This window comes from Miniopterus schreibersii (genome assembly GCF_964146895.1).
Source record: "Miniopterus schreibersii genome assembly, chromosome: 19".
In the NCBI taxonomy this organism is placed as follows: domain Eukaryota; kingdom Metazoa; phylum Chordata; class Mammalia; order Chiroptera; family Miniopteridae; genus Miniopterus; species Miniopterus schreibersii.
The window spans coordinates 4,274,984-4,297,294 of record NC_138119.1 but is presented as its reverse complement, the minus strand read 5'-3'; the positions used below and the strand labels follow the sequence as shown (position 1 = coordinate 4,297,294).

General features: G+C 51.9%; 1 protein-coding gene across 2 annotated transcripts in view; it reads right to left on the bottom strand.

The window, feature by feature from the left end:
* Positions 1-558: 558 nt before the first annotated feature.
* Positions 559-22,311, bottom strand: part of NTNG1 (netrin G1) — a 199,415-nt gene continuing 177,662 nt past the window's right edge. For both annotated transcript variants that reach the window (XM_081122102.1, XM_081122103.1), the window contains one exon: positions 559-2,361. In XM_081122102.1, coding sequence (XP_080978228.1) covers positions 2,072-2,361 — 290 coding nt within the window. In that variant the 3' untranslated portion in view covers positions 559-2,071. The remainder of the gene's footprint in view (positions 2,362-22,311) is intronic.

Sequence of the window (22,311 nt, the reverse complement as noted above, 5' to 3'; positions counted from 1 at the left end):
CCGGCCAGAGCCCTAATTTATTTCCATCTTTCCTTGCTTCTCACATCCAAAGAGACTGTTGGTTTGAATAATAAACATTCAATCGGCGTAGACGTGGGGTGGCAGGCAGGGCAGGCCTTACCTGTTTACCTTTTATTGCCTTCTTGGAGCTGGCTTTTCTGGGGACAAAACCAGGACGACACGCTGTTCCTCCATCTAGGGTTCGGCCAGCTTATTTATCAGGAGCCCCCCCCCCATTTCAGCAAGGAGGGGCGAATTCGGGGTAAGGGATTGAGACGGGAAGCAGGCTCCCCACCTAGCGCGATCGTAACTCATTGGGCTACCAAGTCACGGAGGACTTCGTGGTCTTTAGGGCTCTGGTTTGGGCTGATGGTTGGTCCTGAGTCCAGCAGAGGCTGCTGTGAAATCTGTCGCCTGTAGGACAGGTGTGCTGGGAATGGGACGCGCGCTGTTCCAGCTGCTCTGAAACTTGACCCAGCTTTCCCCCCGCCCCCCTCCCCTCGCCGTCTCGCACGGTAATTGGCCTAATAAAAGGCAGAAACAAGAATTGATTACACCTTGGGCGGTACTTAAAACAAAACTTTATTCTCAGGAACAGCAGTTATGTCTACTTGCTGCTGTGCGGTTGATATTTCCTCTAAATAGCTCGTCTGGTTATACTCAAAGTCAAATCGCGAATCACTCGTCTTCCCGGCGACCTCCCTGGTTCCCCAGGTTGCCCCCTAGGACACTCCATGTAAACACTGTATTCGGAAAGATACATAGATCTCATCCCTCGAGTCACACGGTCACATCAATCTGTGGAAACAGCATGACTGAAAAATAAAAGTCTCTTAGTGCTCTGCCAACAGGCTTTGGCATGGTCGTGGCAATCGCTCGGATTTCTTTCCCGTTACCATGTTCCCAAGTGGAAGCAGTCTCCCGTTTTGCAGAAGCTGTCCAGGCTAGCGGACGTCGTTCCCTCTTCCCGGGCACTAAATTCGTCAGCGGGGTGTGTTCAGTCCACACAGAAATCAGCCCAGCGAGCGAGAGGCCGCCCGGCGGGGTCTCCTTGCCCCTCAGGGAATCATGCTACCAATTCCCGAGCGCATTCCTGCAGGGATTTTTATGGTCTGACTCTTCCAGTGTGAAAGCAACAAGAAGACAGAATGTCCTTTGGTGGGATCTTATTACACTTGCTCTGTACGGAAACGGATATTCTTTGATGCCGGCGCGTTGGTTGCCCACTCTGCCCAGCGAAACGAAACAAGGGCTGAAGAGAACACAGGAAAACGCCAGTCTCTGCTGAGTCCCACGGGACGCACGAACAGATTGTCTGCTAACACAAATTGGCAAGAATACAAAAAATCTACATATTACAGTATTTCAAGAAAAATAACTTCATTTGAATACAAAAGGATAGATACACTCTCTCTTTTTCCCTATGGCCACTCTTGGACAGTGGAGGCGCTGGCCCTGGGCCCGGGGAGGCCTCAGAGCAGCTGGGACAGACGGGGGGGGGGGCGCATGACCGGCTGGAGCGCCTAGGGGGCCGTTACACGTGTGCGTTACTGACATCAGACAAGAAATCTTCCAGCCAACGAGGGTTACAGAGCAACGTTCACTAAAGCACGGGCTGGAAGGGAGTCAGGGGCCGGGGCTCGCAGGTGTCCTTGCGCCCGCGGGGCGCCCGGGCCAAGGTCGCGCCTCCTGGGCTGGTGCGCGCTCGGCGCTCGGCGGCGCTGGGGCGCACCGCGTTGGCGCACAAACGTTTTCAGGTCGGTTGATTTGTGCGCGCGTAGTGTGTGTTTTTCTGTCTTTCCTGTGCGGGGCGCTGTCCCTGCCTTTCCCATGGGCACTCAGCTCCGCAGCCGGCACCGTGATCTTGAGCGACACCATCAGCCGCTGCCCGCCCTGGAGCCAGAAATGAGCAGCCTCCGCGCGCGGCGGCGCTTGTCCGCGGCTGAGAAATATGGCTTCGTCCGGTCGGGCCTCTCTGCGTTTGCGTGGGGGCGTCGGAGAGGGTGTTCCTGGGTCCGCAGCGGGTGCGGGGGGCGCGGTCCGCTTGCCCGGGGCGCGGCTGCAGCGCCGCCTAGAGGGCGAGCCGCGCCGGCGCCGGCGCCCGCACCCGCACCCGCACCTGCGGCAGCACCTGCAGCAGCAGCAGCAGCAGCGGCGGCAGCAGCGTCGCGGGGCCGCGCGGGGCCGCGCCCTGGCCGGACCCCGCGCCCGCGCCCGCGCCCGCGCCGCAGCCGCCCGCCTCCTCGCAGCGCGGCTTCTCGCACAGGACGCCGGTGTAGGCGGCGGGGCACAGGCAGCGCGCGTTGTTGTGGCACGTCCCTCCGTTCTGGCAGTGCAGGAGCTCGTTGTCGCAGACGTTGGCTGCAGATCGAGGGGGCGGGGGCGGGGCGCGGGGGGAGGGGAAAAGCAGAATCAATGTAAGTGCATCGGATACATGTTTTCAGTTTTTTAAAAAAAATATCCATCTCGCGCTTCCCTCCCCGCCCCACCCCCACCGCGCAAACGGGGCACGTGACTCCAGTTTCCAAACACCTGTCGCTGGCTGGCTGCCTCCGTTTCCCTCCCATCGCTTCTTTCCCTATAGATTTTGGCTGCAGCCCGGGACATGCTCACGGCCCATCTCAGGCTGTGGAGTAGGAGTGAGGGAGAGCTCCTGGTCGGGCAGTGGCTTCTCTCCAGGACACCTGCGGTGACCTCCCCGGGTTTTTGTTTGTTTGAAACAAGTGCCCCATGCAAGAATGCAGAGCTTTGAAGCCAGGTGCTGGTAATTAAAATGCAAAGCAGGGTTGCTAAATGACCAAGGACCTCTAAGGGGCTCGACACTCTCCCTGCAGATGATTCCAGTGCCACATGCATGCGCGCAGAAGCCAGGGGGAAGGGATGGGACGGGACAGGAGGGGACAGGGGCAGGGGCCATGCTGCAGGCTGGGGCTGTTTCCGGGAGGCGCGGGGAGGCGCCCTCGCTCCTGCCCCTGACAGCCTAGCAGGGCTTTTATCTTGTAAACCAGGGAAGTAGAGTCCAAGGTGACCTTGGTTGATAACAAATGCGGTGGTGAAACCCCGATTACCTAAATGTCACTGTGGTCATCGACTGATCGGGTCCGTTTGAACAAGTTAAGGCAAGCAATTTCCGAGACAGGGGAATTCCCTCCTGGACCCTGCCATGCAACTTTCAAATCGGATAATTTCTTATTTCCTCAAAATTCTGGCGATCCTCATGAATGCCGTCTCTCTAATTCTTTTAGATAATCAAGGTTTCACTGATCTAGCAGCACGTGAAACAGAAGCCAGGGAAATCGAGACAGCGACACAGCGGGCAAGCGCCAAGAACACTTCCCAGCAACATACGCAGCCTGGGCACTTAACATGTAGAAACTCTGGACTGGGCGGTGGGTGGGGGCAGAGCAGGAAAAGGAGGTTTTTTTTTTTTTTTTTTTTTTTTTATATAAATCGTAACATTTTTCGTTCTTTAAAAAATGCCATGGTTAAATTTCCCCAGGGGTAGCACGTGGGTTAAACACACACACACTCAATATTATGATCAACTGCAAAGTATTTTAAAAGAAAATAACCCCCATTTTCCAAGTAATAATTGAATAGAGGATGATGCCTTGTCATTACTTATGTTCAATGGTCATGTCACCGGGAATGGGTGGAGGTAGAAGGGGGCATAGAGGGGATAAATGGTGATGGAAAAAAATAAAGTAGAATTTTAAAAAAAGGTCATGCCACCTTCAAAAGAAGCTTCCTACAAACATGCGGATGCTCTTGTGTGCAAGTGGACGCTCACAGGGTTGATCAAAAAGTGGCCTAAACAGGGCCCTGTTCTACCACCTTCCGCAATTCTGGCGACTTCCTGGCGACACCTGGGTAATGTATTGGTGTGATTTTCACATGTGCTCACGCTGGCTATCTGTAAATGACAGAAGCGACGGCCAAGGCCTACGAAACCCTTCAGCTCAAAGCCTTGCTAGAGAAGGTGGTGTTCCAGCTCTACATGAGGTAGCCCATGATGATACCGGCTACCTCTCACTGGGTGGTGCGGACGTCGTGAGCATTAGCCCCAAATTATAGTCTTTAATGCGTCACGGTTAAAAACGTCAAGAGCTGCAGTCATGAGGTCAAGTCTGCAAGTGGAGAGAGATCAGATCACAGTCAACACTGACCAACACCTTCTCTCTCTTTTTTGGGGTTGTTGTTAACTTGGAGAGCACGTATAGGTTCTCGGGGTTTTGTTTTGCTTACACTTCAGGAAATATCTGTTTAATTGAGGCAACGTGGAGTGTACAGATCCAAGTAACTGTTTCCACTTAAAGTCAAAGATTCTCGGCATTTTTGTCCCAGGCAGCAGGTTGCTGAGTGGGCTATTTCCTTTCACTGGGGCACTGGAGCTAGGGAAATATCTGTTCCATCAATATCGATAATTGCTTGCCTTGAATAATTGAGAAGAAATCAATAGTTAATTAAATATCACTCCCCCTTTAAAAAAAATGATTTTGCTTCCTCTTGGGCCTGAATGTAAATCAGCTGTTGAAGGGAGGTTTCTTTATTTAAGAAGTTGGTGGTTAAGTTAAAATTCAATGCTTTTCCTATGTTTAAATAATCTACTGGTTCGTGTTGTGAGAAATTTAATAAACAGACAAGGAACAGGTGTAACCTTGGGGAGTGGGGGGATATGTTTTCTGTAAGAGAGACACAGGAAAAAAAGAAACTACAATATATTTCATTACTTTAGAATTCACTATGAGACATACTATATTTGGTCTCTCGATTGTGCTAATCTTTCAACAGAGACAGAACTTGACTATATGCACAGCAACGCTGTTGGAATCCTGCGCTAGAAACACATCTAAACCTGACTGCAGATCTTACCTGCTACTCATGGACTTAGGTTCCATCTTTGCGTCCCTTTGAATCAAAACCGTGGTGCTAAATGAATAAGCTAGGTGGTTAACAAGTACCATTGAGCTCTTCTTGTACTAAACACCACGAAGAAATAAAAGAGATATAAAGCTCTGCTCTTGTGGAGTTCGAGTCTGGTTGGGAAGATGAAATATATATACAAGAAATGATCTAACATTAATTTCCTTAAAATGCCCTTATCAATTCCATCCAGCTCAACCAGCCTATCAGTTGTGTGCCAGGCACCCTGCTAGGTTTTATGGTTGTTACTCTACCTGCTCTAAAGGAGCTCACAGTTTGGCAGAAAGCAAACAAATGAACATATGCAGAAATAATTATGATGCAATATTAAAAAAGACTATAAAGGAGGTATTTGCAAGCTGCCAGGGAAACTCAGATGCTGGCGTGAATAATTATGTTGGAGGAGATTAGAGAAGATTAAAGAAAGGAGACTGGGTTTGAATGCAGGCATGAACCCGGCCGATACTGGTGGAAAGAGCATGTGGATGGGAAACTGTACAGGTTAATGCACAGAGATGTGGAAGAGCTTTGTGCTGGTTATTTTAAGCAGTTGTCTTTCAATTCTAAATCTACCCATCCTTCTGATGTTGAAGCTGGAACCCTGCAAGGTGTCTCCTGGCTTCCACCCACAGGGGGCGCTAGAGGGAGCAGAGAAGGTAAGTGGGAGGAAGAAGAGATTTCCTTTTGCTGTTTCATGGCTCTTCCTAACAGGATCGCCCCAGCCATGGCCCCTGTTCCCAACCGCAGCATTTGATTTCATGGCTCAGCATTTTCAGAAGGAGCTTCCTGCCACCCTTAGAGGTTCCCACAGCAACCTGGCAGCCTCCCTTCTCTAGACGTTTGAGCTCCAGCTCCAAGGGAGGTCCTAGCAGCAGCCAGGCATCACCCCTCCTCAGACGTGCAGGTCCCCGGTCTGTGGGGGTCTCTCCTCCAAACCTTTAGTTTTTCATAACCTTGTCCTCTGCCCTGTAACCCCTCAGCCCGGGTGTGAGAGCTGCCTCCTGCTCACACAGTTACCATCTCTGACTTACTTCTCTGTCCTCTTTTCATTTCCAAATTCTAAAACATGTGGTTAACCTTCAATAAATTCTCCCTGTTAAAATACCTACTGTGGTTTCAGTTTTCTAACCAGAGCCTGAGGGAGGGACCCAGGTGACACGATAGTGAATGATGAGTGGACTGGTGTGGGTGCAAAGATGGATGGAGACTAGAAAGGTATAGCTATGGCTTGGGGGTGACGGTTCTATGTAGCACACTGCAGAGTTCAGATAATGGGCAATGGGAGCTGTCAAAGACCCGAGAGCAGGACGGGGTTTTTAAGGGGGGAAGGCAGGCAAGGCCAGACAAAAGCGAGGGCAGACTGGAGGCCAGGAGACCAGATACTTCAGAAGAATGGGCGTGGGCTGAGTTAGAACAATGGGGACAGAAAAGGGACAGATCTGAAGACAGGTTATTTGAAATGGGGAAGAGAGATTCTGGGATTCTCCTTTTTGGTATCTGGACTCATCACAGTTCAACTTATTAAGAAAAGAAGATTGGAGGAAGAGCTTAGTAAAGGAAAAATAACTTTTTTTGGACCTATTGACCTCCAGGGCGTAGGCTCCTATGCAGGGGTCTTGCTATCAGCAGGAAAAGCTAGTTAACAGCTCCGGAGATGGATTTGGGACAGGGCTGACGGTGGTCATCGTTACAAAGGGTGAAACTGCAGGGAGAGAAGACCTGTCCTGATGGAATACAGATGGAGTAGGAATGACGACTGGATGGAGATAGAACACTGAAGAGTATGAGCGTTGGAGCCCTAGGAAGGGAAGCAGTAGCTATGGAGGGTGCACAGTGGGGGAGGAAACAATGTTACCAAATGCAGGGAGGGTGCACAGTGGGGGAGGAAACAATGTTACCAAATGCAGGGAGGGTGCACAGTGGGTCACAGGAAGCTTCCTGCTGCGCCACTGCATCTAGAAATAGACCGACCAGAAGGGTCTGGGAGGAAGGGCACTTTGAGTTGGGTAAAGGAAATACGCAAATAAAAGCAAGGCCTGTTCTTGACTGCATGTGACAGGAGGGATTTTGGAATAATTAGAAAAAAGATTGGAGAAGTTGGTGGAATTAACATGTAATAGAGGTCTCTGGTTGTCGATCTAAAGCAGTGGTTTTCAACAGGGGGGTGACTGTACCTCCCAGGGGACATTTGGCAATGTCTGGAGATGTTTTTTCTTGGTTGTCACAACTCTGGAAAGGGCAGGCTACTGGGCAGAGGCCAGAGATGTTGCTGAATATCCTGCAATGCACAGGACTCCCCTCCCCCCACCAGAAAGAACTACTCCTCCGTCAACGTCGGAGGTAAAATGAGGAAGACCTGGTTCAGGGTGTCAGCCACAGCCATGGAGACAGTTGTCTTTATGATTATTGGGGAGAGAGGAATGGAGACGCCTTGGCGATTCTAGGTCAGACACCTCGAGTTTTTAGGTGCAGAGCCATGGAATTCGAGGTGACGGTAAGTACTAGACACTGAAATGAAAGAGTGAATTATCTTCCTGGGGGTGCAAATACAGAAGATGGGGATCGGACACTGACCCTTGAGTTACTGCTCACCATTAATTAAAGGCTAAGCGGAGCCAACAGGACCCTCGTGGCATTTGTTCTGCTTTGCTCAGATAGGAAGGGTAAAATCAGAGCTGGAGGATAATTGGGAAACCCTAGATCAGGACCCTGAAATGTAGGGTAGAAACAGAACTGGAACCCAGGTCTCCCCATAGGAGAAAGGCAACTGCACAGGGCTGCGCTCCACGTTCCTCAAGACGAGAGAACTCTATCTGCAGATCCTCAGTCACTTTCTGTTGTGCTGACCGGCTGCTCTGCTTCCTTTTGTACCCCACTGGGACGAGGTGGGGTCTTTGTGAGTAGCATTCGGTGTCACATCTTCTAGGGTCCTATGACATCCTGGCAGCGCTCCAAATACAGATCAGCTCAGACATCAAATACAACCCCGGACAGCGGAGGTCCGGGCTGGGAAAGGCGAATGCGTTGCACATGCTCTCGTTTTCTCTCCCCATAGACACAGATGCGGCTGCTCAGTCACGGCGTCTCTCGCACTGAACCTCAGGATCCCTCTCAACACAAGGTTCCTGGCACCCACCCCCAGCAGCTGGCAGAACCGGCACCGGGATACACACTGACTCACAATCCTGGCGTCACCTTCATTTTATCTCGAGCGTAGCTGAGGATTGAACATGCAACTAGGAAGGATTTGCCAGGATTGTGAGTATGTACCCCCGGCAGCTAGCACTCTCTTCACTCTGTGTCTGTCCATGTGGATCACCTTAAACTGAACACTCTGAACTCACTCTGCAAAGCTCTGACATTAAGCATGTCCCGCTGATTCTCTCTTCACAGTCTAGAGGGGGCCGTCTTGGTAAACACAGAAGGTTCACTTTCAAATCCCTCATGCAACACTAGACTGGTGTTGGACACACACTGTTATTTGCTAGGTGCAACTAATTCTTTTTAGGATGATAAAATAGGACCCTTAGATATGAAAAACTAATACTCCTTTGTTCATAGCTTGCCTATATTCTAAAGCACCATTTTACCATGGATAAAAATAATCCACTTATGATGTGTTCAATATCACACCATGGCACCTATAACCCCCTGATGTTAGGAATGCTTTCAGATTCAGATGGAGTGGCCAAGGCAATCCGTGGCCCCTGACAAATAGGTTACAGTATTAACGTCAGACTCAAACACAGTTACGTGGCTAAAAGATGGGCGTGGTCCTGGTGGAAAGGCTCAAGTCAGCAACGTGCTACAGTAACTCTGATCACAGCTGCAGTAAACATGCACAGCAGTAGATAAATAAGCTCCCACCATTGCTGTGAGTTCACGAACATGCTCAGGATTTCCAGTGAAAGAACAGGGACAAGAAACATCTCTTCCTCTCTCCTGCACATCCTTTTACTTTTCCTGTATAATGAGGATCACGGGACAATGAGAGTCATGGGCATGCAGCTCAATTAGTTCTTTAACTTGGTGTTGGTAGGTTTCTTGATTGTCGTACCCATTTCCTTTTTCCAAACTGAAATCTATTGTCAAAACATGAATTAGGAGACTTTGACTCCTTTTAAAGCTCTCTGTTCATCCTTTCCGGAAGGCAGAGAAAAGCAGACCGGGCAAGGGATCGTTTGTGCGCTGAGGGACCAGCCGGGACTTCATATGGCTACTTTGTTGCATCTTCTTTCCTGCTGTGACCTGGAGGGTCCTATGGCTACTTTGTTGCATCTTCTTTCCTGCTGTGACCTGGAGGGTCGTATGGCTACTTTGTTGCATTCTTCTTTCCCTACTGTGACCTGAGGGGTCGCTCATTCCCATGATGGCCATGACGATCCATTACATTTCCAAGAGCCAGTTTTCTTTTTTGCTCTGTGGGTCTTGTTCAGAGCTATACATCCAGGTCCGCCCTGCCCGGGAGCCGTAGGCTTGAGCGATGCGGGGCCTATATTTATAGACTTGAAAGTTTCTCTTTTTGGCTTTGTTTTCCGCACTTCAAGGAATTGATGCGATGCGTTACCATGACAGCCTTCCCTGATGGCTGTATTAATAAAGCGACCTCTACCTTCGCCACCTGAAACAAGCCCAGGGTTGCTGCGGGAACGATGCTCCAGATTGCTCCCATCCTTTTCAAAGAAACTTCAAAGAATGAATAACCTCCGCCAAACAGGCTAATAACAAAGGCATGTGCGCAGCATTCAGTCCTGACTCGGGCGTTTGAGAGAGTGTGGCCGGGAGATAAAGAGCCGGGATTATGACCCACTTATTCAGCCTTGGCGGCTGTTTTATTAAGTTGTGAGATGGGAGATGAAAAACTGAGCCTGCAGGTTAGCTCCCGGGGTAGGGAAGAAACTTTATAGACCGTTGTCTAAGGGTCTTGTGGGTGGAATTCTAGGTACACTGATTGCATTTCCCCCCATCTTTTCTCACTAACGTCTGGCCATGATCGGTGATGTGGCCCAGTGGGAAAATGTAGGTTAGGAGCCGTGAAACCTGAGGTCTAGTCCCGAGTAGCCATCGCTTTGCTGTGAGGCCTCGGACGCATTAGGACACCACCTAGCCACACTGATCTGCCTGTCCAACCTCCATCCAATCCAGGATTGTGCTGAACCGTGACCCCATTGCAGTACCCGGATGTGGAGCTCACTCACGGTCTAGTGACAACTAGAAAGTCGGGGAAGGGTTTGAAGTCAGTGTTTGTAAAGTTCTCTTGGCATGAATATTTTTCATGGAAAGCGTAGCACCTTAAAAGGTGATGAGGGGGGGGATCCTTCCTCTATGATAAAATCCGTGAGCACTGTGGGACTTCTGGCCCAATGCTATGAGTCCCGGTGATGACTTGGGTGGCTGTTTTCGCTGGGTCGGTGTCCCCTGTCCGTCTTCACAGTTCCCGGTGGAACAGGGAGAGTTTTTTTGTACTAAAAGCATGAGGTGCAGGAAGAGAGTTGGGTGAAGAACTTGTGATTCAAGGCCAGTCTCTGAGGTTAATGGGCTGGTGAACTTGGGAAAATTGTTTGACCTCCCTGTGCCTCCCTTTCTTCGAGTCTAAGGAAAGGACAATAGCACTCGTCCCATCCGCCTGCCTCCCAGGTGCGGGGAGCCTCAAGGCGAGTGATGGGAGGTGCTTTAAAAAATATGAAACACAGCCTAAGTATACTTTGTCCGATATCTTCCCCAGTGCCCCCTGCTGCTGGAAGGGTGAGGGGCTCGTTCTTGCCTCTGTCAGAGTAACGAGTTCATCACCCCCTCTCCAGTTCCAGGTACTTGAAGTGGAAAAGGAAGCCAATGTCCTCCCTCAAAGACAGCAGGTGTACGTGTCCCCTGGGGGTATGAAAAGGGACAGCGTGGGGCCAAGTACGCGCCTCCCGAGTACCTGTCTCCAGCTGCTGCGTCCGCCACAGGCCCTGCGAGGACAGCTGGGACCCAAGAGTCCGTTTTCTCAAAGGTGATTGGCCTGCTCTTGGTCACTGTGCACCCTTCTGAACCAATCAGAGCGCACGGTGTGTTTCCAGAAGAGCAGGGAGGGGCTGGGCTGCAGGCCGTCACCTGCCTCCCTTGCCCCACGGCCCACCTTTGGCTTCTGCAGCGGTGGGGCTGGGGACAGGGGGATGCATGCCGTCTCCAGACTGACACCTGGGGCCATCGAGTGGCAGCATCCTTGCTGTCCTGCTCTCAGTCTCCACTTCCGTCTGAGGACAGTGGAGCTGGTGGCACCTTCCCCGTGTGGCAGCACCCAGCCTGCTTGCTCTCAGTGCAGTGAGGTCCAAGGGCAGAGAGAAGGACTGCATGGAAAACTGGAAGTTGTCAGCTGGGTGGTCAGACAGGACAGGGTCCTGAGTGGGGCAGGTTCTGACCTTCAAGGGCAGCCCTCCCATTGTCGTTCATCTAACACAAGCACTGCATGGGAGTGACGCCTGCTCTCATCTAAGCGGAGGACACGCTGCTCAAAGCACCATGGGAAAGCCGCGCTCACTGTGGAGGAGCCTGTCTGCGGTCACACCTGCACCAGGTGGGGGACAGACGCAGGGCTCAGGAGCTCAAGGCACCGCCCGAACACCCCCAGAGTTTCCAGTGTTTGCAAACTGAAAAAGCCTCTGTTGATGCTGAGAGAGGATTACTTCCCCGAGAATCCCACGGGCCCGAGGCTGGGCACCTTTTCCAAAGCGATCATTAAGGATGGAGCGAAATCCTATTCAGGTCGACGGCTTCAGACACCGACACGCGCACGGTGCGCGTAAAAACGCTGCCGAGAAGCCAGCTTCTCCTCGGCTGTGAGCAAAAGCTCCCGTCTGCTCCGATGAAGAGGGGCAACCTCCACGCCCCTGCCCGCGGTGGGAGGCGGCGATCGCGGGGAGGCACTGTCCCACAGCGGCCACGCCCAGCAGGGGCGACACTGATTCAAAGTCCCCGGCGTTGCGCCAGGAGGAAAACGGTGCAGACACTGATCCCCGGTGTGACCCCCGCAAAAACCCACATAAACCTCCACACGCACCTTCCGCGATGGAAGCCTTGGAAAAGGTACTGCGACCACTTACGCCCGGACGTGCCCGCGGTTGATCTCTGGCTGGGAGGAGGGCGGGGGTTTCCGTGATTTTCATTTTCATCTTTACACTTTTCACTCTTTGCAAATCACCTAGAGTAAGTATACAGGCCTTCGAGGGTACCCACATGCCCGTACAAGGAATTGTGCTCGAGAAAATAAGAGTTCTCTTACGGAGATGATAAAGGTAATTCGTTTAAGAAACGAGCCATGTCCGCTCTCGCGGGTGCCTGGAGGGGCGCGAGGGAGAGGGTGTGGCCCTCGGGGGTGGCGTGGGAATTGTGCGGGGCCCCCGTCAGTGCCCAGGACAGATGTGCGAAGCATTCGACGTCCCGAGGAGGCTGAGCGAGGCCACAAGCCTTTGGTACTTTCCTGAGAAATCCACGTATCTGAGGCTGGAAGGAAGTAACTCACATGCGTGGGTTGTGGTTTTTTGTTTTTTTTTTTGAGACGACGTTTTTGAGCACTATGTAAAGCTAAATTAGAATGTGAGGTTCCTGTTTGTCCAGTGACAGCCAAATGTCTCCTTAGAGACTTAATTTTTCCTCTAGGTCCTTGGCAGGAGCGTCCTAAATATGGGCTAAGCCCTCAGGAGTTTTAAACAGCAGGGATATTTAAATTTGAAAAAGAACTACCGAAATCACTCAACAGTAACTTTTCTTAACGATTCCCCCCCAATCACTGTAATTCACTCTTGTCCGCTGGGTGCCGGGTGTTGGCTGTCCCACAGTCACCTCCTGACAATGTCAAACCAAGTCCTGGGAGGTGCTTTTATAATGTCAGAACGAAACAAAGCCGTTTCCTCCTTAATGCCAATGTCAAGGCAGAACGAATCGGCGTCAATAAATTCAAGGTGAGGACGACAGCGTTAAGTAATCAAGGAAATGTGCAAAACGATGACAGGAGTCATTTCGGGACGCCGCGCTCCCAGTAAAAATGACTGCTAATTCTCGAAAACGCCATTTGCTACCGGGGCCCAGACGTTTCAATGATCTAAAATATAGTAGCGAGGTCAGGGCAAGGACAGAGGGGTTACAATTACAGACGAGTCGTAAGCGTACCTTTTCAGTAAAGTCGACGCTGACCATTGCGACCCCCGCTGTCCTTTCCCACGAATAAATCACTGAGCCACGCAAAATAGGGACGGGGGCGTTTAGTATTTAATTTTTTTAAAAAAAATTCTTACTGTGGTGTTTTCCAGAAGTCTGGGCTCAGATGTGAAGGCACCACTCACGGTTCTCGGGGCCTCTGTTTCCGCGTCTGGAACGGGGGCCGTTCCCCAGGGCTGTTGGGAACACGGGAGATTTAACTCCACGGTTCCCATGAAGCGCTTTACAAGCGCCTGGACGGCTCAGGCCCTGCGATAAACATGCGGCTGGAGGCGCCGCGGACGTGCTGCCTGTTTCTATAGGGTCACGTAGTTACATCTCCTTAGACGAGGTGGCTTCGCACTGTGCGCCCTGTGCCTCCTAATTCACTTCCATCAGTGATTTCCAGCTTCTTTGGTGCTTAATTCCCACTCGTCAGTTTGGGGGGGGGGTCACCTCTCACCCCTGCAGTTCCTTACACGCAGAAACAGCTGCTTCGCTGTTGAAAAGAAGATCGACGTGGCTATTTTAGTGAAGGGAAAACAGACCCAAGCGCTTACGCAGAAGACATTTGGGTAAAGACAGGGAGGCGAGGCCAGCTGAGGGGCAACGGATTGAAAAAAAAGACGACGCCCTGCTTATGGTGAGTGAGGGGAGATACGCACGACTCAAAGGATGTGAAGGTGAACCTTAGGCTCTTATTTCAAACTTGAATAGCAAAGCCGTCACTCCGTCGCAACTAATTGCTTTCATATTTCCAAAATAATGTTTAGAAGCCTGTTTTTTTTTTTAGTCTAGGAAGAAAGGATACAATTTTAAAATTACCCCAAATCTCCCATATCCATCAAAATGAAAATATATTTAAAAATGAATACATTGTATTTGGCAATTTTGAGAGTCACTAAATGGTTACTAATTTTCAGGGTTAAAAATGATTAAGAACTATAATTTAATAAACACAGGGAGCTGACTCCCAAGGACATAATCAGGGCCCTTGCAGAGGCCAGGTAGCAAACTGTTAGAAAAAAATCTTGCAAAACACAAGTACATTTTAATTCTTGATGATTTTCTGATGAGAAGTCTTAGGCTTGCTTCTGACTGAATGCCTAAATACATAAACAAGCTTTAAGTAATATTATGGATCATTCATTTGCCATTTTAAATTCTTCAATCTTATTTTCTGGGAACAAGTTAAAAAAAAAAAACACACCAAAGAAACAAAGATGCCACAAAACTGAAATGGCATGTTATTTTTTTTCTAGTGTTACATAACTAACATGATGGAAGTTTATGGCAAATATCCAGTCTGTAGAGAAAAATCGGGCCAAAATCTCACGATAAACACATTTGCCTGGCCAAGTTATAACCGACGCGGTACAGATCAGCTTGACAGAGTCAACTTGCCCGACAACATCGGACGGCATCATCCACGCGGGCCAGCCGGGCGAGGAGCCTGGCTCAGAGCATCCTGGCCTGGAATTCGGTCAAGGGACAAATGCAGACTTGGCCGAATCTTGGCCCCTGGGCCCACTAGTTGTGGGACCTCGGCAGGCCAGGGACCCTCCCTGAGCCTCAGCTTCCACATCTGTGAAACGGGCTCGTGCCTTCCCCGGGGGGTGCTTCCGAAGGGTACTACGTGCATCGATTTGGAGATGCAGATAAATACTGCGATAAAGTGCTCACCGAGACGTGGTACCTATTTTGACTGTCGAGGGGTCTAAATGAGAGAGGATTTTGAAGAGGCTAATGGATGCTGCAGTTCACCACGTGAGCTCGAGAGCCGGTCTGCGTGTGTCTTCTTAGCGCCCCGTTCTCAGTACCCAGAACGGCGCCTGGCCCAGACCTCACGCCCAACACGTTTCTTGAATAAATGAAAGCCACCTCCAGCTGGTCCCACCCAGCATCCTTCCTTTATGGGCCTGAGAACAGGGCAGGGGTAATAGAGTCTGTGGCAAATCTCCCGGCTGGGGTGGATTTTAATTGCCCTTGTATCCCAGGGTCAGGCAAGCTCTTCTGACCTTCAGGGCTTTAAGGCTTGAAGTTAACTATGGGTCACAATTAGCGCCCTCGGGGCACTGGGCTGCCTGACCGGCTGGAGCTAAATACCCTGGGCGCCTGTGGCAGCAGGGTCGCTCGATGCAGCGTCGCCCTGGGGGAATATTATGCTCCTGGCAACCAGCAGAAAATCTCCCTCCGAGAACAGCTCACTCCTCACAACGGACGGACGGTCTCCAGCGGCGTTTCCGCAGCTGGGCTACCTCCTAATTTCTAGTTTGGTAGAAAAGGGGGAGTGGATGGATGCACTGCTGTCCAAAAAAGAGCCTGCCAACTAATGACAGCTGCTATTTCCACAGAACTTTCCCCCCGGCAGTGCAGCCACGAAGCTGGGAATATAAGTATTTGTCTGAAGTCAGTATTAAACCAAGGGCCACGGAGGAAATAATTTCCTATCCTGAACAGGAACTACTGGGTTGCTCTGTGAGATTTAATTGCCAAAGATAATTCAGGATTGTAAAGCCTGTCCTTCCTGATCAGACATTATCAACTCAGCTCTTTCGGTGTGAAGGGGCGGGGGAGCGTTGTCACCTAACCGGGGCTGCTAATGACCCCAGGGTGCTTACAGGGAGCTGTCAGGATGTCTCGGCGCAGGGGCCAGGGGCAGGCTTAGCTCGTGGCATGTGCCGGGTGTCAGGAGGAGAAAGGAGCAGCCTTCTGTGACCCCGACGCAGGTCACAGCCTGCGGAGAGCTGTGCTGTGAGGTTTTTCTCTCCCAACAAATCAGGCTGTTCAAGAGTCTCCAAGTTCTCAAGAACAAACAAGAGCAAAGAATAAAGTCAGGCGGGCCTAGTCACGACTGTACTGCAACTGGGCCTTTCATCGGGGCTCCCCCCAAGGGCACCTGAAGAGCGGGGGAGGGGGAGACTGATCTATGACTTAAAAATGCTCCTGGCAGCCCGGCCTGTGTGGCTCAGTGTGCTGAGCATCTTCCCGTGCACCAAGCAGTCACGGGTTCGATTCCCGGTCAGGGCCCAGGCCCAGGCCCAGGCTGCGGACTCGATCCCCAGTAGGGGGCGTGCAGGAGGCAGCTGACCGATGTTTCTCTCTCATCAGCGACGTTTCTATCTCTCGCCCTTCTTCTCTCCTCAAAATCAATAAAAGCATATTTTTAAAATCACGCCCGGTAAACCCGCAAGCCAACAATTAGCTCCGGGAGCGCACGCTCGGCCGTGTCTGAAAATGCTGCTGCTGACCTTTTTCATGAACGTTCCAGACCAGGGGTGGGAGCAGCGCCTCCGTGCCGGGTTCTGGGTTAAAATGCTGCATCCCGATGGTGCTTTAACAAACTCCCCGCTGGCCCCCTGCTGCCTCGCCGCCTACGGGCTCTGGTCAGGAGAAGCCGGCTGGAGGGGTGCGAGGCCTCGCCCACCTGTGCGCAATGAGAATCCCCCAAGACCCGGCGAACAGAAACAGCCCAGGCTGAAAGCGCAGGCTCTTCTCTCCCTGCGACTCCTGGCTGTCCCCCTGCCTCGCCCCCGCCCCCCCGCCGTCCCTTTTCCCGGGCTGACCTCCGTGTACACCTGCGAGGGTATTTCCAAAGCCTCCGGCGGCCACGAGCGCAGAGAATGGAAGCTTCAGAAAGCGTGTTCTATTTGGAGGCGGAATGAAAAGCAGAACCCGGAGCTAGTGGCCTCCGTGTCAGGAAAACAAAACACACCGTGGGTCCTGGGTTTTACGAAGGACGCAGGAATGAAGTTATCCGAGGTTTGAGGCTCGGACCAAATTAATGCAGTTTCTCTCTCTCTCTCCTTGAGCAACATGTTTATAAGTCTTTGCAAAGTTGCCAAAGGAAAAAAAAGCAATGACCTGCTCTCACTTTTTTTTTTCCCTCTTGGATACGCTTCGGGTAATAATAGATAGTGTGAGCCAGTGCTATATAAAAATCCAATAATGACATTTTTTTTTTTGGAGGGAAATAGATTAATAAAAGCAACTAAAAGAAATTGTATGCGTTGAAAGTGACTTTCAAACACAGCAATCGGCCCACCTTCCTAAACTGGTTTGATGCCTCCTGAGGTTTAGGAAGTAGAACAAACATAGGCGGAAACGGAATATTATATTCCTTACCAGGGAGGTTTATATCCAGCAATCGGGATTCCACACGTGGGAAGGCTATAGACACTGGAGTGCTAATGTGGCCCGCCGGCTCTGGGCTTGCAGAACTGTTACCCACGGACGCATCAGCTGGAAACTGGTAACTTAACGGGAATGGTAAGACAGCCCGTGTTTCCTTTTGTTCCCCAAGTTACTCAACTTCAAACAGGCCACCAGGCTGCTTTTTGCAATAACTGCTTCACGGAGACGGCTAGTATGTGAATTCACTGAATTTGCTCATTTCTGCCCATGTCCCAAATGACACCTATTCTGTAAAGCCGATGGTCGGGGAGGGCGGAGACCCGCTTTACTCTCCCTGAAACTGAAGCTTCGATCTTCTAATATCTCTAACTAAGGAGTCTGGGAGACAGAAATGAAGGCAAAGTCTTCAGAAAAACTTCCTTACACTACTCATAACACAAAAAAGCAAGAAATTAACATTCTGCCTCTTAGATATTCTGGCAAAGTATTAGAGCCATCATTTCCCAATACGTTAGGAGGGAAATGCATCCTCGTACGAGGAGCTCATAAGTCTACTGATATAAATAATTTATCCCAGCAGCTTATGCCTGACTCCAACTGTAATATTTATAAAAGAATGTTGCAATTATCCTGTTACAAAAAAACCTTAATAAGAAATAAATTATTGTTAGACAAGCCCCCAAAGTATCTATTTGCCTCTTAGAACATTCACAGAAACATCTGATAGACACAGGCCTGTCCCAAGTAAGCACAATGTTACCAGTGTCCTCAGATTTGCGGCTAATGAATGTAACACACCCAGTGTGACCACGATGGGCGCCTGCCCGCGGCGATGCCCTCCGTCGCGCCGAGCAGCCTGCCGCGCGGGGCAAACACGAGCGGTGCCAACGGAATTCCAACGCTCTGCCCCCGGCTGTTCCAAATACGAGCCGCTCTTTGTACTTAAAATATTGGATCGGGGGCTTGGTCCCCAAAGCACCCAAAATTCACCCAGGAAAACAAGCTGAGTGACAGGTGAAGGGTGGTTCCTTCCAATTTGGATGCTGTCTGCTGGCCTTTTTTTTTTTTCTGTCCAAAAATGCTTGTCTAATGAAGGAGAACAGACTGGACTAATTCCGTGTGTCGACATCTAGAGCAACACAAATAGGACTGAAACGTTTATTTCCTTCAAGTAATACAACTTAGATGTGCCAGGAGTTGGATTCACGATGGAACAAAAAGAAAGCCGTTTCTCACACGTGTGGATGGTGCTGTGGGCAGAGCTTTTGCGGAGTTGTTAATTCATCTATACAGTGAGTTATACGACACACGATACCCCGAGTGTGTAAATCCACGGGATTAAGGCCCAGCATTCCAGTGCGGTCTATGGAGAATGGTTTCAGGGCGGAGTCCCTGAGGACTGATAGCTCATCGAAGCACAAATGTCACCCAGCTGGGGGGTTAACGTCCCGAATCCTGTTCTGTGAGCCACAGCATTGCAATGTGCATCCAGCCAGGCACGTGCGGGCCCGTGAGAAACCGCGGGGAACCTCTCGCTGGGGTGTGGGGCTTCTCAGTTGGTGCTGGACATCTCAGTCACCTTTGGGAGTAACGGCTGGACGAAGGGCAGTGTTGAGTCTACGGCCCCATCGAAGGCTGTTCTAAAACCCACCGGGAGCCCCATCAGCAAGCGGGCTGGGCCCGTGTGGGGCCCCCTGCTTCGTGCACGGCGCCCGGCCGAGGCCTGTACGCTGGCGTGGGCTGGAGAGGAGAGAGAGCGGAGTTGGGGCCTCGGTCTTCGCTGCGTTCATGGCCTCAGGCTTCTCCGAGTCTTAGTTTCCTCTGTAAAATGCTGCACAGGGTGTGTTCTCGTGAAGACAAAATCCGGTGACGCACGGCGCTGGCCCTGGTGCTGGTGTTGGAACGAGGGGATCTCTTCTGTCACACACGACCCAGTGACTAAACATCTGGCAGCTGTTTAGGGGTGCCATTTCCTCTCTGGGGTGTTAACTTGTGAGGTGACCTGGGGTCCGGTCCAGTTTGATGTCTATTTACTTGCATGTTTGATTGGTTTCAGGAATTGGCCAGAAAATATTTTCATACCCAGTTTGGTGACTTGTTGTTTGAAAAGATGCAGGATTTTTGGCTTGAATCACATGACGTGCATCCTTAGAACCACAGTCCGTTCTTCCTGTGAACACCCTGGGCCTCTGTGAGACGCCGCGTCCCCACGGCGCTCGCACGCGAAGCGGGGTGTCCCTTCCGTGTGCATCGGGGTATTGACCTTGCGCGTCTGTTCCAGGAGAGCCCGGGTGGACGCGCTGTTGACTCTGAGAAACACGTTCCCTGCACGTGGCGGGCGGCGAGGAAGCACGGGCGCCCGTTGTCAGGCGATGGCGTGATGGGGAGAGGGAGCCGGCGACCTTTGTCGGCTGATGCTTGTTTCCATCCAGGGGGCTCTTTCTCTGTCGCGTGGCCGTGTTTACATTCAAGAACGCCCCAGTGACTGAGTGCTGAGCTTGTTTCATGTCACTGAAAGCAAACCGACCCTGCCGCTGGGCTCCGTGCCAAGGCGAGAACACGGCGGGCTCCTGTTACCCTCCCCTCGAGGGACGACTGAGCTTAAGGCGGCCCCGGCTGGACCCATCGCAGTGAGTCTGCGCCGCACGGGGGACTAAGAGCCAGACCTACATCTCGGTGTTGTAACAGCTCTGGCGCCTACTAGTTGTTTGCTTCGAACCAATTAAACTCTCTGAGCCTCAGTTTCCTCCTCTCTAAAATGGGTACAGTAGCACTTCTTTGCAGGGTTACTGGAAAGAGTAAATGTAACAATATATGGAAACTGTCTGAGCGTGCTTACGGCACATGGCAAGTTTATCGCTACAATATTTTCGAATGCAATTTAGTTTGTGAAGTGTTTATAGTACGGGCGTATACATCTGCACCAGCCTTTCTTGCTTGTTAAAGTCCCGGCCATTTGAAAAGAAAGACACAGTCAGCAGGAACAGCTCCAGTGCATTGGAGGGAAAGAATTGGATGGACCCTGGACTGCGGGGACCACCTGGGGGTTGAGTCATGATCGCCGGAGTGTTTTCAAACACATTTTTCAGCGAGCAATGTTGACTTTTGTGGCTGGGAACTAGGTACCTGCTGAGGGGAAGAAAAGATCCCCAGTACACGCCTGTCTTCTTTGAAAAGAAGCGTGTTTTCAGCGTCCTTTTGGACCGTCAGTGTACGCATGACGCTTTCGTCAGAAATCCACGCTCTAAAGAAACGTTATTTTCCGTGCTCGTGTTACGTCCGGGGCCAGGAACAGGTGGCGCCTTGCCTTCCCGATGAAAGAGCAATAAAAGGCCACCTTCCCCTTAGATGTGTTGACGGCCTCGGAAGTCAGCCCTGCTGATTCACAAAACGATAAAATCCTAATTCGAATCTGGATGCGAGAGAACTCTCTCTTCTGCTCTACAAGTGGCTAATGCGGACCACCGTTTGGTGACACTAATGTCAGGGCGCCGAGCGCCGTGAGTGGGAGCTCAGGGGCCCTGCGCCAGGCTGGGGGACCAGGCTTGTCCTAGTCACCTCCCTAGGACCCGGGAGGGGACCTGCAAGGCCAGGCGCCTTCTGAGCATAGGAAGGGCTTTCCATTCCTTCCTTCCCTGCACTTCCATCCCCCACTGGATTTCAGGACATCAGGAAATCCCTATCAGGCTCCTTTTCCACCCCTAGGGACGTCGGCTGTCCCTGCTGCCTTCTGGGCACTCACGATTCACGGCGTGCCTAAGATCGCTCGGACACCGACGTTCAGGTTTGGGATCCCCACCTGCAGGCGGAACGGCTCACGGACGCTTGCAATGCCGGCAGCCGCGGCCGTTCGTGGGGCTCGCTGGCCCCGGGGCGCGGGCTCAGTCCCTCGCGGGCTTTCCCTTCATTCCGCAGCGGCTCGGCCAGGCGGCGTCATCCCTCGCGGAGAAGGAGCGTCTTAGGACAGAGCGGTTCTCCCACCTGCTCCACAGGAGGCAGAGCAAGAGGCAAAGCCAGGGTGCCAAGCGCGGCGCCCAACGAGCGCGCGGCCCGGCTGGAGTGGGCCTCGCAGGGTTTCCCGCTTCCTCGCACCACCAGGGCCGGTGGGAGCCCCTGGGGCCCTCTGGGCAGGGAGCCCCCCGTTCAGCCCGACTTGACCTGCTCTGACCCACTCTCCTCCCCTCCCAGAGCACCTCCCGGGGCGAGCGGGTTCACAGCCGACGGTCAGCAAACACCTGGCTATTGATTAAAGGGGCCCCCGCCCAGGCTCTCTCCGTCCGCCCTGCTCCTTGGGGGTGGGGTTCCTCACCCCCCCTCTCTCCTCTCACGGCTCCTTTCTCGCCACGGCACATTCGCGTTAAACCAGAAGCTCACAGGCCGGCGCCCAGCGCGCAGGGAGAGGGCACGTGTCCCACGCTCGGGCTGAACCGCGGCTGGCCGCCCGCGACGGCGAACCCCGTGCAGGCCGGCCGCCCACTCCCCTCGCTTCTGCCCGGTTAGGGCTCCTTCTCAGCCCCACGTTTTGCACGCACCTTGCTGGGGCCGCAGGGGTGGTAAGTTGTCCCCGCCGCCCGGTGCCCTTCGGTTCTCTGTGACGTTCAGCCTGCCTCCTCCAGGGGCGGCGTGACGTGGTCAGATCGTTACTCAGATTATCTTCGTAACCTTCTGCAGGAATAAATGACCTCATTCCATTCACAGGAAGGGTCTCAATTTGAGTATCTTTTTGGTATAAGAAGAGGAATCTTAACGTGGCTGGAAAAAATAGCGCATCGCATGAACTTGCTAAGAATAGCCACATAACCCAGTGGAAAGTCTCCTGAGTGATAGAAAATAAAGTAAAAAAAAAAAAAAAAATAAGGGAGCTGAGTGCATTTCTGACGTACGGATCCCTAAGGGCACCAACAGTCACCAAGCTGAACAGTCGGGCACCCCATGCCTCTGACGGCGACTGGGGGGTCGCAGCTGTCCAGCCCGCGCTCCCGAGAAATTGCTTTGTGTCCGAATGCAGGACCCGGTCGCGCTTGTGCTTTGTTAAGGGGTCACCGTAACTCAAGACCCGGCCAGCGGGCGGGTATGTGA